Source organism: Ambystoma mexicanum, chromosome 5p (genome assembly GCF_040938575.1).
Source record: "Ambystoma mexicanum isolate Mex_15411 chromosome 5p, UKY_AmexF1_1, whole genome shotgun sequence".
In the NCBI taxonomy this organism is placed as follows: Eukaryota; Metazoa; Chordata; class Amphibia; order Caudata; family Ambystomatidae; genus Ambystoma; species Ambystoma mexicanum.
In genome coordinates this window covers 442419677-442438081 of record NC_090930.1, presented here as the reverse complement: position 1 = coordinate 442438081, position 18405 = coordinate 442419677, and the positions used below count along the sequence as shown (strand labels likewise).

Below are 18405 nucleotides of genomic sequence, written 5' to 3'. Positions count from 1 at the left end.
TCCCCTGGAAGAATCCATTGTATTTGTTCCAGTGGTATACAGGAAAGCGACAACTGATTCTTTGCTGCTGTGCACTAGTTGCCTCCGGTGTTACAGCAGTTTTCATTATGTTGTTTTGGAGGGATGTCCACATTGAAGATGCACGAGAATTGATGGATTCATGCTTATCAAGTGTACCAATCTTTCTAGTAGCTTCTCTTTCGTCATTTTTTACAACCAACTCATTAGAGTACCTGTCTGTTTCAGTTGGCTTTTTTCCCGATGCTGTTTTTTTTTCTTTCTTTTTTATTTCCAAGTTTTTGATTTCGATACAATAGTAGAAAAGATTGTAGAATTTAGCGGTTCCTTTTCAAGTTGCTGTGCCGTTTGTGGAGGTTTTTGCATACAACACTGATGTTCTAACATGCATCTTTGTTTGCGAGTCTGATAAATGTGTTTATAGACTTGTCTTCTACTTATTCATGTGGCTCTTGTTCCAAACCTGACTGGGCTTTATTTGGAACTGGCTCCACTTAGGTGTCAGTGGGACCTTGACATTTTGGGCAGTTGGTATCGCCCAGCGTTCCACGCTCTGCTAAACTTGCAAGGTGTGCCACTGTTTCACTCTGGACTTCTATTTCTAGGTGTATTTTACCACATAGTTAAACTGCAAATTGGAGTACTCCCAAGCTCAGATTTGAGCTGGTATTTGATTTGCTTCACCACTTCCAGCAGATCGTTCGGACTCGGTAATATCCTGGTGGTCATCTTCTGAAGTGGCATACAATACCGGGGTAGCCGATATTTCTTTGTTAGTCTGCGTTGCTTCCGTCTGTGTAGCTTTCAGTAATGAAGGTGAAGACAGAGAATTTACCTTTTTATAGTGTTAATTACATGGAGCCCGCGTGTGCAGTCCTGTAACTCTCCTTGACCTCTGTTATTCATTAGTGTCTATTCCGACAAAAATTTAGTTTTTCGTCAACCAGAACAAGGTTCTCTGCCTCCTCAACTACTGATGCTAGTGTTTGTTTGGAATTTACAGAGGCGTTCGTAGCAGCATTTCCCAACACAATTGTCAAAAAAGGCAGTTATCTTGCCTCCGTTTTACGTTCCTGTCATTTTCTCCATTAGTAACACGTGGGGCTGCCTGATTTCCCTCTGTGCCGTCTGTAGTTACAGTTCTTGTGAAGCTGGACACTTTTCGATATGGCTTAGTAGTTCGCAAATAGTAAATCTCAGTTTTATATCCCTGGCATATTTGCGATTGATGGCAAACGGATATAAAGCGTTGCGATAGCCAACCATGATGCCAATGTGCCATTTTCTTTATTTTGCATATGGAATCAAGTCGTTACAATTAAATTGAGTGTGACACATGCTTCTGATATTTATTTTTTTGTTGATCAAATTTATTGATTTTACAAAATAGATTTTTCTTCTACTTGGTTGTAGCTGCTTTCGTGTTTGTAATGCAGAGTGTTCTTGTTTTAAGCAGGCTTCTAATATAACAATCATGATGCTAATGTGCAACGCATGTTTCACAAATCATTTTTGTAATCTTTTGCTCCCAAATATCAGTATGCAATGAGCAAAGGAATTTGAGAACTTGATCTGTTATCTCTCCACAAATAAACTTTTCTTGTCATTTGTAACTTCATAGAATTTCGTTTCATATTCATACAATAGCAATTTAAGTGATCATTAAAGAAAAATCAAAGAAACCACAGTTCAGCCCTCTTCCTCTGCACCGCCCCTCTTCCTCTGCACCGCCCCTTTTCCTCTGCACCACCATATTCACTCCCAGACTGGGATGGGTAGCTCTTAACAAAAGTTATCGGTTGCTCCTGGTGATAGCCAATGCAAGTGAAATGGGCCATTGATATGCTGGACTATGACACAAATGGTATGGAAAGTGCAGCAAAAGTCTTTAGTCCGACGTAAGGTGTGTAGGTGCTTCTTGCTAATAGGTGCCATGCATTCCTCAAGTAGTTCATCGGCTACCCTTGAGTCAGCTCAACCTTTCTACACGACCCATAGTCTGGGTCTAAAATATTGCTTTCAGAAATTATGAAATGGCCAAAGAAAGCAACCACAGTCTGTGTTCCTATTAGTGTTTCAAAGACTTCTAATCATGATCCCAAGATAAAAAGGATTGCAGCTATTGTCTACCCAATCGAGAAAGAGGCAGAGAATGGCCAAAGGTTTCTTGTTCTGTTTGTCCACGACGCAGCCATCTGCCCAGGGAACATCTGACACATGAAGGTAGCCTGATCTCCTTTTCCTAATGGTGAACTCCGATAACTGCAGATTTCTGGAACCTCTGTGATGAGCAGAGGGTTTAAATTACCCAGGGTATCCCCCCTGCTACTGCCAGACCCCCTCAACATTCTTTGAGCATGACAAGAAATAGACAAGCTCTGACCGATGGGAGCGATACAAGATTTTCTCCCACAGACCTTGTAGGGATCCTATTCTTGAGTTCTTTGCAATTCTGTAGTAGTACACAGCAGCACTGCAAGAATGTGTGACATTTGCAATTTCCCATGTTAGCGTCACTAGGAAATTCCAGAAAGTAATCTCCGCCTAGTTCCTTGTGAAACTGCAAAGGGGGGTGTGGTGGGTTTGGTTCTGTGACTTGGATTGCACAGATTTGCGAAAATCTGCAAACCCTATTCCATAGACAATGGCTAATGTGGTAATGCATTCTCCTGAACCTATTTGACTACAGCCAGACTATACCAACCTTCCACCAAATTGGTTCTTGCTTTGGATCCTCCCAGTATGGACAATTGATGTAGTGTGGAAATATGCAACTGTTACTCCCTGTAGGGGATTACTGTACTCCTTGTCAGTAATCCTATCCTAGTCAATGATCTTCTCACCCCCCCATCCACCGCTCCACACCGGACTAATCCTGGTTGTCCATTAGACCTGGTCACAGGACGATGGAAAAGGATTGGTTGGCGTAGTGGGAGGGTGTGAAGTGTGTGCAATGTTCCTGTGACCTGTCATGGAAAGGAACTAGACGTGCAGGCCGAGTATCTTAGTTTCGAAGGGATTGTGTCCTCCGACGTATTCCTCATCTTAGATATCTCCTTCCAGCTCTGCTGGCCTCAAACTTTTTTCTCTCGAGGGCGCTGCACGTCGACGTCCTCCGAGTCGATGTCCCTCGACAGCCGCCGTGTCGACGTCATCCTGCCTATAAAGGCCGCGCGCAGCGTCCGTTGCTCAGTTCCGTTTTTCCGTGCTTACTCAGTGCCTCGGAATACCGTTGCTCAGTTTTTGTCAGATTAAACCTATTTACCTCGAGTTGTTCGAAATCCATACTCGATGGCTTCTTCGTCGGAACCGACAACTCCTCGATCCGGCTTCAAAAAATGCTGAGATTGTGGAAAAAAGATGTCGCTGACTGACCCTCACAGTTTGTCTATGGTCTTTGGGAGCTGATCACCATTGTTCGGAGTGCGAGGACTGTATGTCCATGACAGCTAAGGCCCTGAAGGAGCGTAGGGGGAAGCTGGAGGAAGGTAAGACTTTTAAAGCTTCTTCGTCGACGAAGTCGAGACATTCGTCTCCTCGTCACCATTCGTGCTCCAGGTCTCGGAGTGGGTCCCATCACTCCTCGAGATCGAAGCACTCGGAGAGGAGACGTCGAAGATCCCCTTCTCCGTCTTCCTCTGTTTCGCCAAAAAGAATCCCTTGCCCCACGAAACATAGTTCCCGGGCTGAATGGGAGGAATTCCGCAAAAATATGATGAGCATCTTCGAGAAAGCGGCCTCGACCCCCTCGAAGACTGCCGAGAGCGATGCTCTGGTCGAAAGACCCGAAGGTCAAAAACGCTGCGAGTCGCAGTACCCAGCGAAGGAAACCTCTCGAGCGCGTCTCGAACCCTCGAGTAGGACTATGAACTCCAAACCTTCCTCGAAGGTTCTGTCGACGCCGTCGACGAAGGTTCCGTCGACGCCGAGGTCAGTGTCTTCGACGCCGTTGTCGAAGGGACCTTCGACACACGGGTCTGTCGACTCGACGCCAGCTTCGACACCGGCGTCGACGCCAAGAAAAGTCACGGTCACGACGCACCCAGTGACTATCCCCAGGTCCTCGATGACGATGGCTTCGAGATTGTCGAGTAGAATCCCAATTCTGTCGAGGTCATCGAGGCCTCCGCCTTTGTTTTCGACGCCACGCTCGAAGCCTTCGGTGTCGACGACATCGACGTTTTTGAGGCCGATTATGACAAGTTCGGCACCCTCTGCCTTGGAAATGGGATTTACACCCTTTGAGTTCAGAACAATTGAGAACTATGTCCTCAATTTTGGAAGAGGGTGAATTGTCTGAACAGGAAGACACATTTGAGTTGCAGGGACCTGTAACCCCAATTAGAGAGGAATTTTCCTCTGAAGAACGCAGGTTAAAGGATCTTCATGATTCCTTACATGAGGCAAGTGGGTTACACACTTCCCCTGAGGTGGAGTTTGCTAGGCCAGACCCAGGGGAGCATGCTGAAACCCCCTATAGAGCCTTAATGGCCAGGATCACAGAGTTTATGGGGTGGTCTGCACCGTCACAATCTTTCCAACAAGATGACCTCACAGATATTCTTGATAAAGGCCCACAGGAGGATCCTGTGGTGCCTTTTCATGAGGAAGATTATGACGAACTGGGAAACCCCAGATGTTGTCACGGCAGTAAATAAAAAACTGTCTACAAAATACAGGGTATCCTCTACAGACCTGGAGTTTTTGTCAAAACACCCATCCCCAGAAAGTCTGGTACAGGCAGCATCTTCTACCGATGTCAAGACGGCTTATCCTACCGTCCCACAGGACAGGGACGATAAAAAATATGATGCTATGGCAAAGAAAGTTTTTTCGGCATGTAGCATGGCGTTAAAATCTGTGAATACTACTTGCACCCTTGCTAGATTCAGCCATACACTTTGGGAGTGTGCTTCTACAGCGGCTGAATGCATCCCGGAGGGAGAAGAAAGGGAGGCGTTCCTGAATATCCTACAGGACGGTAAAGACGCTATGTGCGAATCCCTCCAGACAGGCATTGATTCGGCTGACGGTATCAGCAGAGCAATGGCGGCAAGTACAACAACCAGGAGATTTGCTTGGTTGAGAAAGTCTGGCTTTGCCCCTGATGTGCAAGCCAGGCTCTTGAACATGCCATTCGATGGCTGTTTGTTCGGGAAAAAGGCGGATGACAGTTTAGAGAAACTGCAAACTTCAAAAGCAGCAGCAAAATCCCTAGGTGCTGCAATCCGTCAGACACCTTTTCGTCCCACAGGAACCTCTGCGAGGGGCAAGTCCTTTCGCTTCTACTCCGCATTCGGAAGAGGTAGAGGACGACCGGCTCAAAGGGGACAAAGAAGAACTACCCGAGGTGGAAGGGGTAGATATTCAAAAGCCGCAGCAACAGCAGGTGCCTCTTTACCATCGGCATCCGCATCAGCCGCCCCAAAACCACTCTGAGGACTTCCCTCACAGGACACCTGTAGGAGGCAGGTTGACTCAACATCTGGCGGAATGGCAGGCTATCACGTCAGATGCTTGGGCATTGGAAACAGTTGCCCAAGGTTACTGCCTGCCTCTCCTACGCATACCTCAGTCATCCACCGGGGATCAGCTCTCAGAAAGCTCCAGATCCGCTCCTCTTGCAGGAAATTTTGGAACTGCTAGAGAAAGGTGCCATAGAACCGGTACCTTTAGCGGAGAGCAACAAGGGCTGGTACTCCCCTTATTTTCTCATTCCAAAGAAAGACGGAGGACTGAGACCCATCTTGGACTTGCGAGAATTGAACCAATTCCTCAGGAAAGACAAATTCAAGATGGTCACTCTTTCTCAGATCCTCCAGGCCCTTCAGTTCCAGGACTGGTTGGTATCTCTGGACCTTCAGGACGCTTATTTCCATGTGCCTATCCATCTCAAACACAGGAAATACCTGAGGTTCGCAATTGGCAACTCTCACTATCAATTTCGAGTGCTGCCATTTGGGCTGACCTCCGCCCGAGGGTCTTCACCAAGTTAATGTCGGTAGTGGCGGCAAGTCTAAGGAGGGAAGGGATTCACGTCTACCCCTACCTGGACGATTGGTTGATCAAGGCTGTCTCTTCGGAACAAGCTCAGATCCAGCTAAATCGCGTGTGCCACTCCCTTCACAGACTGGGCTTCTGTCATGATGCCTACCTCTAAGGAGCCAGGCCGGGCCCAGCAACCCCAGAGGCAGACCTCATTTTCCCCAGGGAAGTCTCAGCGGGCCCAAGTCGGGGCCCTTTGGACTCAGTCCTGGCGCCTTAGGCGCCAGGCTCATAGCGGATCCCAGTCCTGGCGCCTTAGGCACCAGGCTCATAGAAGAGGATATGTGTTTAAGTGCTTGGGTGCACACTTACCTGATGCAGACCTTGCTGCTTCATCCAGGCCCTCTTGAGGCCGGAATGGGACTACTTTACCTGTAGGACTACTTCACCACCCGGGTGTGGTCGGGGAAGGATACATACCTGATTGGTGGAAGGATACATACCAGGAACTTCTTCCAAGGCTATTTAAACCCCACCCGAACAGCCACACGTGCTTCGCGTTGTTCTGCACCTAGCAGCTGGACGCTCACCGTGTCAGCTCCTGCATCCTGACTTCAGCCACGCCTGCCAGCACCCTGGAACACCTGCAAGGGGAGAAAGGAAGGGAATAGGAGGAGAAAAGCCCTTACCTGCTAAATCTGCATCCCGGAGTTATTTCTCCAATGGCCCTGAAAAGGAAGACATCATTTTAAAGGCATTTCGTTTCGATCGCTGCAGCGCTGCATATTACTCATCTTTGCAAGGCGCTTCCATCTTCAGCAGCGATCTTCCGGATTCAGCTACGCCCCGGCGCCTAGAGGAAAAAAGACAAGAACAAAGGTGAGAGGGAGAAAAGGAATAAGGAAAGCTCAGTTTCCTTTTAAGTCTTACCTGTTGGATTATTCCCACTGCCTTTCGGGTCCTGCCGCTTCCTGGCATCTCCGGACCCCGGCCCCTATGGGGAAAAAAGACAAAGACATTGAATGAGCAAATGCAAAGACATTTCCTGAGCGCTAATCCAGAACTGTTTCACTTCGGGTCGGCGCCATATCTCCGGCACTCCAAACCCCGGCCCCTAAGGGGAAAAAGACATAAGCATTAGCGCTTGCTGCAATTAGACAACGAACATTATTATTAAGCTTGAACTTTTGAACAGAACTTTTACAGCGCCTTACCTGAACAGTCAAGCTTACCTGAACTCCCATCAATCCTCAATCCAGTGAAGTAACTGGGTTTCAACGCGCCCCTGCATCAGAAGCAGGATGGAGAGCTCATCCTTCCAAACCCTAAGGTGAGGCTTCACGGGGAATCGTGGAGGAGGTATCGTGGAGGGTTGGAAGGAAGTGGGAGGCTTGAGCATTGTTCCACAGCTGGTAATACTCCCTTTTCACGCATAGGAGGGTATCCAACGAGCCAGGGAAGCCAGAATAGAGGGGCCCTTCCTGTCCATCTTCAGAGTTCTGCGCCTTCAACGCCGCGCCTCCGTGGGAACCAGGTGAGCGTTACAGCTTCTCCCTCAATTTAAAGAAGTCACAAATGACACCATCGCAGAGACTCCAATTCATAGGAGCGATCCTGGACACTTCCCTGGGAAAAGCCTCGCCACCAGAGGTGAGGGCTCAAGATATTCTACAGATGGTTACCAAGTTCCAAGATGCCCAACGTCTCCCAGCCTTCGACTTTTTGAGGTTGCTAGGCCTCATGGCATCCTGCATTTTCCTAGTGCCAGAGGCTCGCCTGAGAATGAGATCCCTCCAGTGGGCACTGAGGACTCAGTGGTCACAATTCTCAGGGAGAATGACAGATCTTCTTCAGGTTCCCGACAGGGTGGCTCGAGACCTTCAGTGGTGGGCCTGTCAGGAGAACATTCTGAAAGGAGAACATTTTTGGCAACCCTGGCCGGAGAGAACAGTAGTCACGGATGCCTCACTCACGGGGTGGGGAGCCAACGACTTGACCATCAGCGGTCGTTGGTCTCCATCGGAGTCAGACTACATATCAACCTGTTAGAGCTGAGAGCCATCAGACTTGCGCTGAAGGCGTTCCTGCCAGCTGTACAAGGGAAAAACGTCCTGATAATGACGGACAACACAGTGGCCATGCATTACCTCAACAAAAGAGGAGGCGTAGGATCACTACCCCTGTGCAGAGAGGCGATGCAGCTCTGGGTTTGGGCAATCCAAGAAGGAATCTCTCTATCGGCAGTTCACCTAGCCGGAGAGAAGAACTTGACAGCGGACGCTCTGAGCAGGCAGAGCACAGTCTCCCACGAGTGGGAACTAGCTCAGGAAGTCCTTCAAGAGATCTTCGCCCTTTGGGGAACCCTTCAGGTGGATCTGTTCGCCACCAGTGTCAACAGGAAATGCGATCTGTTCTGCTCAAGGGAATTTCCCCCGAGAGGAGCTCTGGGAGACGCGTTCATAGTGGACTGGGAGTTTCCGCTTCTGTACGCGTTCCCACCGGTCCCTGTCATTCCTCAAATGATCAGGAGGTTGAGAAGATTCCGGAGAACCATGATCCTAATTGCCCCGGATTGGGCCAGGAGAACGTGGTACCCGGACCTTCTAGACTTGTCCATCTGCCCTCCAATTCGACTTCCACTCAGAGAAAACCTACTCTCATAGAAGGGAGGTCAGGTTCTCCATCCAGACGTCAAAACCCTCAACCTTCACGCTTGGCTTCTGAAAGGTTGAGGTACAAGGAGGCCAGCAACAAAGTCTTTATACCGCTGCCGTTGGAACAGATTTTGCAGCTGGTGTAGAGAACAGAACAGAATATCGACCCTTTTTCATGTGGTACACCAATGGTTTTGTCCGTCCTTCTATGTTTGGCGAATTCAGGCCTTCAAGTTGGCACCATTAAGGGCTATCTCGCAGCGCTATCCATCTTTAAGCGCACTGCGGAAGAACCATCCTATTTCAAATTACCCTTGGTAATACAGTTTCTAAAGGGGTTAACCAATGTTTATCCCCCAAGACCATTCCAAGTTCCCCTATGAGATTTAAACTTAGTACTAACTTTCCTGATGGGCACACCTTTCGAACCACTCCATTCTTGTTTGTTAAGATTCCTTACCCTTAAAACTGTTTTATTAATAGCACTTACATCTGCTAGAAGGGTGAGCGAATTACAAGCTCTTTCTTGTAAACCCCCTCACACAATATTTCACAAAGACAAAGTTGTCCTGCAAGTGAAGCCTAATTTCCTCCCAAAGGTGGTTTCTGAATTCCATATCACTCAGAAGATTACCCTACCATCTTTCTATCCTCCTCCTCACCCGGGGAAAGAGGAAGAGAGGTTACACAGGCTAGACCCTAGAAGGGCTTTAAGTTTTTACATCAGTAGACTAGCCAGGATAAGACAGACAGACCAGCTGTTTGTAGGTTACACAGGTCACAAACTGGGGTTACCAATAACTAAGCAGACCATTTCCAGATGGATCATCCTAGCCATTCTGGAATGTTATAAACTGGCAGGGAAAGAGCCCCCTCAAAACGTTAGGGCTCATTCGACCAGAGGTATTGCAGCTTCATCGGCCCTCAAAAGAGGCGTGCCGGTTAAAGACATCTGTGCGGCTGCTACATGGTCGTCTGTCCATACCTTTACACGTTTTTACAATTTGGATTCCTCCTCCAGTCAAGAGACTAGGTTTGGAAGGGCTGTACTGCATTCTATTCATCAATAGAAGACAGCGTGAAGTCAGTACTCCCTCATCTAATAATAGAATACTGCTATGGGAGCCTATCTAAGATGAGGAATACGTCGGAGGACACAATCCCTTCGAAGAACAAGTTACTGCTTACCTTGTAACGTTCTTTCGACGGGATGTTCCTCCGACGTATTCCTCATCGACCCTCCCATCCATCCCCACAGTTCTACTTCCCGTGTTGTTGCAGCTTACGCTCCTTCAGGGTGATTAGTCTAGTCCAGAAAGTATTATTGTGGGCTACAAAACGAAACTGAGCAACGGGCGCTGCGCGCGTCCTTTATAGGCAGGATGACGTCGATACGGCGGCTGTCGAGGGACATCGACTCGGAGGACGTCGACGCGCAGCGTCCTCTAGAGAAATTTTTCCGAGGCCAGCAGAGCTGGAAGGAGATATCTAAGATTAGGAATACGTCGGAGGAACATCCCGTCGAAAGAACGTTACAAGGTAAGAAGTAACTTGTTCTTCTGATGTTTCTGCCCGACCGAAGAGAAATGCACTCGACCCATGGCAACGGATAACACATTTAAATGTACTTTCTATAAAAAGGTGCATGTCGCCACAAACCTGCTTTGTTTGGGACACTGTCACCCAGAGGCCAGCTATGCACAGTGAAACCGTTATTTGATATTTACTGAAAACAAAGTAAATGTTCAATAAACGTTGCAAAAAAAAAAAATCCCCTGCAAATGGTGCTCACCCTTCATAAAATCTACTCAACTGTGCAAGTGGGCGAAAAGACTTTACGATACCTGGATGAGTTTGGAGCATAGTAATTGGTATTTAAGTCCCTAGCCAGCCACTCAAGGTCTGCTGCTTTATTTGGCCAACGGTTGCTCAAGAACATCCTTGGATAAACAGAAAATATGCTGCCGTCTCCAGAGAGGACTTCTGGGTCTGTTCGCTTTCCCAACAGTATGCAGTGTATGTTGTGAACCATAGTGAATCTTGTAGTAATGCAGAGCGTACAGGCTTCCTTCCATAAGTACTTGGCCTGCATTGTACAATGTGAACCTCCGTGCTAAAGACCTCAGGAATCTGTAGCAAGAACTTGTACTTTTAAGCATGATTTTTTTATACAAAGACAAAGCTTGCAGTGGTCTCCCTGCAACTGTGCGGTTATACTTGGGGCAGTGGTTTCCTCGCTATGTAGCACCTCTAAACCTCATTTTGTAGACCCTCCTTATGCTAAATGAAATTACTTTTTATTTTATTTCTCACTTGCAAATGAGACACATGCATTTTGTTCCAATGTTTTTGGCATAGCTTCATGAAGTTGGCAGTCAAATGTTTTAGGGTGTAAATACGCTATTGCATTTCCAATGTTTTTCTGCTTAAAGAAAGTAAAAATATATTTTTGAATCTCTGTAATCTATATTTCATTTCACCTAGTAATTATAAGTAATAGTAAACATAATATTCATTTTTACTGAGTTCCACTTCTGATCAGCAGCAATCTGGACACAAATATACTGTAGCCATTGGCTAGTGATCTTTGACTCTTGGCGAGTAAGAAATGTGCTGTATGTACAGAGTTTCTTTGTTCTTTTTTTTTTTTCTTCTTTCCAATCTTTATTTATTAATGGCTACGCCGGGCAGCTACAGCACATTGAACATTGCAGCAGAGCATTGTAACATTTGCATATGTATGTATGGAGTTGACATGACAAACAATTTATTTATGGCCGACTAGTAGCTTGCAACTTGACATTTTTCCCTCTGGCAGTAATACTCGAGCTTCTTTCTGTGGCACTACTCTGCTGGTGCCTCAGATCAGAACATACTTGTGTACATGGAAAAAGGAAGTAGGCTCAAACTGTTTTATTCTGTTTGGGGGGTATTGGGCATTTTTTTTTATTTGCTTGGGGTCATTTGCTTATGTTTAGAGAGTAAAGTGTCTGGTATGTGGTTCAATTGTAAGGTTGTATTTTTTGGTACAGGCTATATTTTATCATTTTACGTACTGTTTCAGCTAAAAGGGAGATGATTGATTTTATAGTTTTGGGCCACTGTCCTATTGAATTGATGAAGATTTCTTGCTGATGGCAAGGGCATAACCTAATGGTGATGACTCATTGCATTAGGCCATACCTTTTCCATGTCGCCAAAAATAGAATATTCAATTTTTTTCACATTTGCCTTTGTTGATTGAAAGTTGGCCTGTCCTTTCAGAGCAAACGTTGCATAAGGCTGCGGCTATCCCTAGGTAGGGTCTCTTTACAAGTTTGAGTGATAGAATTGATGAGTAAGATATACTCGATAGAAGGGTAGCATAAAGGAAGATTTATTGGAGACTGGGACTAGGGGATGGACTTCATGCCATTTAGGTTTATGCCCTGTATTAACATGCTTACACTTGCATATTTCTGTGGATCGTTTGCCGGAGAGGGAAGTTGGAGGGTCATTTAAGATGATCAGACTGTGTGAGTAGCATTTTGAGCTGGAGGGGTCCACCCTTACCCGACAGCAATTACCCCAACTGCTTGACTTTGGTGGCCGGGAAGAGCACGTTGCATTGGAGTGGGGCAAGTAGAGGGGAGATTCTAACTGGGAAAAGGAACAGAGTTTGGGGGTGGGGCGGTACAGCTAGGTTGATTCAGTACAGCAAGATGCATTCATGTTAGTGCAGTCCCATGGATGGATTTGCAACCAGGAGCAGGAATCTATAGGAAGCGGTTTTCTTCTTTGCTTTGTACACAGGGAGCAATCTCCCATGGTGAGGTTTCAGGTGTAGTATCTTGCAATGTGAAAAACAGTGCATCGCAATGTTGAGAACTTCGGGGGGGTTGCGAGGGTGGAGTTTGGGGGGAGGGAGGGTGGTAGGGGGGTTTAGGTGGGGCGGCTTGAAGGCGTAGAGAGGAAGACCAGGGAGTAATTATTTATAGAGCGCTTATTCACAGGTGAAGTGCTTCAAGGCAGGGAGGGAACGGGGGAATGCAGAGTCATTCTTAGGCCTTGAAGTTTCCGAATTATCTTGCAAAAATGACTAGCAACTTTGGCCTGATGGTCTTACTACAGGTGCAGATTTAAGACAAAAGGGAAGGAGCGAAGGGGGAGGAGAGGGAGAAGTATACAAACCTTAGCTGCCGTACCTAGCCAACAACAATTTAAAAATGGTGGAAGTGTGTGACAGATGGTAAGGCGATAAAGGAGAGGGAGGAGGGGGACATGCAGAATCAAAGAGTTACCCTACTAAGCCTGGCGGACCTGGCCAAGCACATTCTAGGTAACAAAAGTGCCAGACATGCAGTCGGAGGTAGGGGAACAAGTGCGTCCAGTCCAAAGCCCTGGGTTAAGTGCTGGGCGGTTACCAGTCTCAAGGAATGAGTAAGGAAAGTGGTGAGTGAGTGCTGAAGCCTGGGGGCAAGTGCGAGGACTGGCGGGGGAGCCTGAGATCTGTATGGCTCTGGAGGTGCAGCAGGCGACGAGTCAGCAAACGTAGCTGAGTTAGGGAGCGAGGGAGGTGGGCAGTAGCCAAGAATAAAGAGGGAGCCAACAAGGGAAAGAAGGAGGACGAGAAGAGGAAGGTTTTGCGAAGTCTTCGGAACTTAAGGTGATCAGGCTCACGATGCAGAGAAGCAGGGAGACTGTTAAAAAAGGAGCACCTGCCGAGGAAACAGATTTGAAACGGAATTGGCTTACCCGAAGAGAGTTGGAGGAGGATGAGCGGGGAGTGCTCTAGAAGGAGAGTATTTAGTGAGAGAGAGTTGTTGATAGTACAGGCACTGGCCCCAGAAAGCCTTGTGAACTAGGCAGAGGGTCTTGAACTTTCTCCTTGTAGACAAGGAGAGGCAGTGGAGATATTACGGCGCTGTAGAGATGCGGTCTCTGTGCTTGAGGCCAAGGATAAGACTTGCGGTTCTGTTCTGGCTTAGTTAAGAGGTCGGCGAGTGGAAGTAGGAAGATTGAGAATGAGACTGTTGCAGTAGTCCAGTCTAGAAAGAACCAGGGTTCCGTAGACAGTGAGCCTCTGGGGGAAGTTGAGAAAAGGTTGAATGCCTCCGAGGTGGTGCAGGTGGTAGTGGGAATCTTTTAGAGCTGTCCGAGATGCGAGGGGAGAGTGGAGTCGAAGATAAACCCCAAGGTTTGCCCCACTAGTGGGTTAGGGCGCAGGGCCAAGGAAGGTCGGCCATAATGACCGTGGGAAAGCTGGAGCAGGGGTCCCAATGAGACCGATCTGTCTTGCTGAAATTGAGGCAGAGATCGTTAGCCGCACATTAACACTGAATAGCGGACAGTCGGGGATGAGCGAGGAGGCCGAGGGTAGGCTGAAAGAGCCGTGTCTCATCCCCATTACACTGAAAGTTGGAGGTGAAGGCAGAGATCATGCAGGCAAGAGGGGCCATGTAGACATTGAAGAACCAGCGGAATATGTTGGATCATTGGGGAGCACCATAAGTAGAGTGGTAGCGGAGAGAAAAGACTGCAGTTCCACCTGGGAAGGCCAGTCGGAGATAAAGGAGGCGAGCCATGCCAGAGCCTGATTGTGATCCCCAGGCTGTCATAGAGATGCGTTATCAAGATGTTTGCTGTGTCAAAAGTAGAGGAGAGGTCAAGAGTGAGGACAGAGGGAGAGTTGGAATAATTTGCCAGCAGGTTTTCACAGGTGTGCAGAAGAGCAGTTGCTGTGCCTCTGGATGTTCTGAAGCCAGACTGATGGTCATGGAGACAGCCAACTGATTCTGTGTTGAGGGTAAACTGAGAGATAGCCAACCGCTGAAAGAATTTTCCCAAGAAGGGAGGGATGGGGATTGGTTGGTGGTAGGTGGAAGGTTTTTTGAGCAGAGGAATGGAGAGGTAGGTGGAAGGTTTTTTGAGCAGAGGATGCACACAAGCGTGCTTGAGAGAAGTGAGGAAAATTCTGGTGGCTAAGGAAAAGTTACAGATGTCTGCCAGAGCTCGAGTGAGAGTATCCATGTTCTTGATGGTTTTTGAGTGGCAAGGGTCCACCTGTTTGGAAGAGGGTTTCATAGACCAGACTTGTCTAGAGACCTCCTCAGGTGTGACCGGGGAGAGGGAGGAGAGAAGCGGGGGAGGGTAGAGTGCAGCCGAGGGGAGCCCAACAGATGTTCTAAGAATGGGTGCAGAGGCGAGAGAGGTCAGAATGTCTTTTGTTTTCGCAGTGAAGTGAGCAGCTAGGGCCGAGCAAAGGGCCTGGGTGGGTGCAGTAGAGGATGACACTGCAGTAGGGTTGGCCAGTTCTTTGCAGACTTTGAAAAGTGATGCCGCTCAGATGATGACTTGAATATGGAATCTTTTTGGATCTGAGGAGGAGTCGGTATTGCCTTTGAAGCAGGCTGCAAGCCAGCTCGTCAGAGGGTACAACAGAGAATCTCAATTTCTGTTCTGCTGCTCTGCATCTGCGTTTAAGGGCAGCCAGATCGGAGGCACTTTTTGGCATATTTTATTCGGACCCTCATGACGGGCAAGAATGTTTAAAGTTTTGGAGATGGAAAGGTGAAGGTAATTGAGGGCTGTGTCAGGGTGGGAGTCAGCAGCAGGAGTCGGACGAGAGTAGGTAGAGGCAAAGGCAGCCACTGACGCTCTTTTCATGGGTCGGAAGAGCTTGAAGGCAGTCGATGGAGCAGGGTGTGCCAGTGCTAAAGGAGAAGAGCACTTCAGGTGGGAGGAGAGAAGGTGATTGGTCCAGGAGAGTGAGGTAGTGAAGGGGGTGGAGATGAGCGCATCCAAGGTATGGTCTGCAGTGGGTGTTGGATCAGAAGGTAGAATGTAGAGTTACATAAATTGCAGAAAGGTCTTGAAGAATCGGGACAGTAAAGATGTATGTTAAAATCGCCAAGCAGGAGTTGTGAAGAGGAGGAAAGGAGAGCAGAGGCCAGGCCCACCCATTCCGAGAGGAAGATGGTAGACTGCCCCGGTAGCCGATAGAAGGTGGCTAGCGTAAGAGAGCAGACGGGAGAGACTGAGATCCTGCAAACCAGGCATGCAAAGGAGGATTAGGCCTGAGTGGGAATAACGGAAACGGGGATCCGCTCGGGGAAAGAGGAGGGCTACTCCACCTCCTGGCCTGCTGGGGCTGGACTCGGCAACGATCCTGTAACCTTCTGGGAGAAGTGTTGAAACTAGTGACGGTCCTTAAACCATGTCTCTGTGAAGACAAGAACAGCAGAGCGAGAGTTCAGTGTGGCAACATGGAGACGGTTGCCATTTTTGAGTCTTGTGGGGAGAGGCAGGTTACAGGGAACAGAAGTCCCCCACGCCCCACCATAAGCAGCTAGAATGCCTGAGATCAGGTAGGAGGGTGGTATCGTGAGATGACAAGGATGTCCGTAGTGAGAGTGCAGGCAAGGGAGCCAGACAGGTTGTAGGCGGCAAGGGTGCCGTGGTGGGAGAAGCCATGCGGTCAGGAGAAGGCGAGGGAGCCGGAGAGGTCGTGGAAGCAGTTGGCAAGGGAGCCTGTGAGGAGGAAGGTGGAAAGTTAATGAGCTGGTAGGAAGTTTGAGGCCTTTGTACCAGGATGGTACCATTCCGATAGACATTAATGATGACCCTTGAGGAGGAGGAGAGGTCAAGAAGGACCTCCCAGCGGGTGCTCCCATTTGTGTGAGGAAGAGTAAGGAGAGAGCAGAACAGCCATATGAAGAGTCATAGGTCTGGTGAAGGGACGACTGATATCAGTGAGGTCTCTCTGGCGTAAACACTGATGTAGGTATTGTCGATAGGCAGGCCTGGGTTGGAGCCCAGTGTATCCTTCTTAGTTTCTTCCTGACGGACTTTTTGAGGGGTCAAGGATAGGAGATAGAGAAGCAGTTTGAGAAGATGGAGAGAGTAAGGGCCATAGAGGGGGCAAACAGTGTTGACAACTTAACCAGGCAGAGCAGCTGAGGTACGTGGGTCAGAGGGGGTGTGTTTGGGGGGGGGGGGGAGTAGGCAGGAGGCACACAGGGGAAATAAAAGCAGGCCTGTACAAGGGGGGGGGGGGGGCTGGGAAAGAAAAAACAATGTGAGCTGAAAGGTAAGGTGCAGAAAACAGAGTCAAGGGCAAAGGGAGTGGCCAGCAGAGCAGTCCCAAGAAAAACAGCACCTAAAATCGATTTTAAGCTACAGGCGTACAACAATGCAGGATGAAAAAACCTCAATTGTGATCTTGGAAACTTGTCCAGTTTGCGAAGTACTTGGCTAGGTCTCGGTAGAGCTCAGTTTTAGTTGGATGGTGCTTGAGGTTCAGTGCATTATTATTCTTAAATTGAGGTTGAGTCTGACTGCAGTGAAGAAGCGGAAGAGCATGTCCCTGTCGCAGGAGTGTGGGCGGGGGGCTACTCAAAGGTTGCGTCCCTGGTTGAAGGTGTAAGAATGTCAGGGGGGGGAAGGAGCAGGGAGAGTGGGGTTAGTGTGGAGGGTGGAAGCAAGATGACTTGCACCTTGAAGAGCATAGGGTAAAGCAGAGCCACCCACTGGTGGATAGAGCAGAGGTCAAGGAGGGGAAGGCAAAACTATCTGGGTATCGTCAGGAAAGCGTCCAAAGAAAGAAATAAGTTTCCTCAAGTAAGTGGTGTACAGGATGAAGGAGTAATCCTAGAACAGATACTTCGTGGGGACGGGCGAGGCTGCCCATAGGGAATGGGGTGGGATAGGGGTTTCTCGAGTTTCATGCGATGAAGTGGTCAGAGTGATAGCCCACCCACCCAGTCAAGTACAGTGTCCCTGAAGCTAAGGGAGGAATGACTTTGAATGCGGTTGGGGCAGTTCACTGGTTTGAACGCTGAAGAATGGTCAAGTAGAATGAGGATGGAGGGGTGACCGATGAGCAGTGGTTGGGTATTTGGACACGTGGATGAGTGCTATCTCTGCAGTGCTTGGAACAGACTCAAGCTTGAAGGTCAGTGAGTGCTGCAATATATTGGACATGGTTAAAGATGATCCTCTAGGATTTTCCAGTGGCTGGGTAGGAGAAGCCGGTCTGTAGAATAAGGCTTTTTTGGTCCGTGGCTTTTTCTATTATGGGTATGACTGTTGTCTTGTCATGGGCTTGGAAGATGCCTGTTGAGAGTGAGGGTGGAAAGGTGTGAAAAGGTGACTGGTGCAGGTGCTTTAAAGGTTTGAGTTAGGGCGTGATGGGAACACAGTATGTGTACATTTTATCAGGAGGTACAAGAGATGTGAGATATTGAGGAATGCGTTGTGTTCAAAGGAGGTCTTGCTGAAAGATTCCAGCGATAGGAGATAGGATAGGGAGGCTGAGGAGGAAGTTGTCTGCTGAGCGAGAGACCACTGTGGGAATAGTTCATGGGAGGGATGATCTTAGTTTGAGGGTCATGGGTAGTTTACGAGGCTGTTAGAGGAAACAAGCTCTGTGTAGAACCATTTTGTAGATTGAAAGAGTTTTGCGGCTGTAATTTGATTTCACTCTTCTGTTTATTTCTTGCACTTTGTGTTTTACAGGGCACAAAATTATGGATTATAATGGAATATTTAGGAGGCGGCTCAGCCTTGGATCTTGTAAGTATCATTTAATATTTCACATACGTTGTTTCATTTTCTTTTAATTTTAATACTTCAAGATTAATTTGCAGACTGGCAACCGATTGCAACATTTGATCAGTCTTCAGATGGGGAGAGTTCCTGGAAGCAAAACATTTCCAACAAACTATGGATCACTGCAAAACATTTTCAACAAACTATGGATCACTGCAAA

At 48.0% G+C, this 18405-nt stretch overlaps 1 protein-coding gene across 2 annotated transcripts in view; it reads left to right on the top strand.

Annotated features, from left to right (window-relative positions):
- The window catches only part of STK26 (serine/threonine kinase 26), a 501049-nt gene that overhangs the window by 176232 nt on the left and 306412 nt on the right, over positions 1–18405 (top strand). For both annotated transcript variants that reach the window (XM_069612843.1, XM_069612842.1), the window contains exon 3: positions 18153–18209. In XM_069612843.1, the coding sequence (XP_069468944.1) occupies positions 18153–18209 (57 nt within the window). The remainder of the gene's footprint in view (positions 1–18152; positions 18210–18405) is intronic.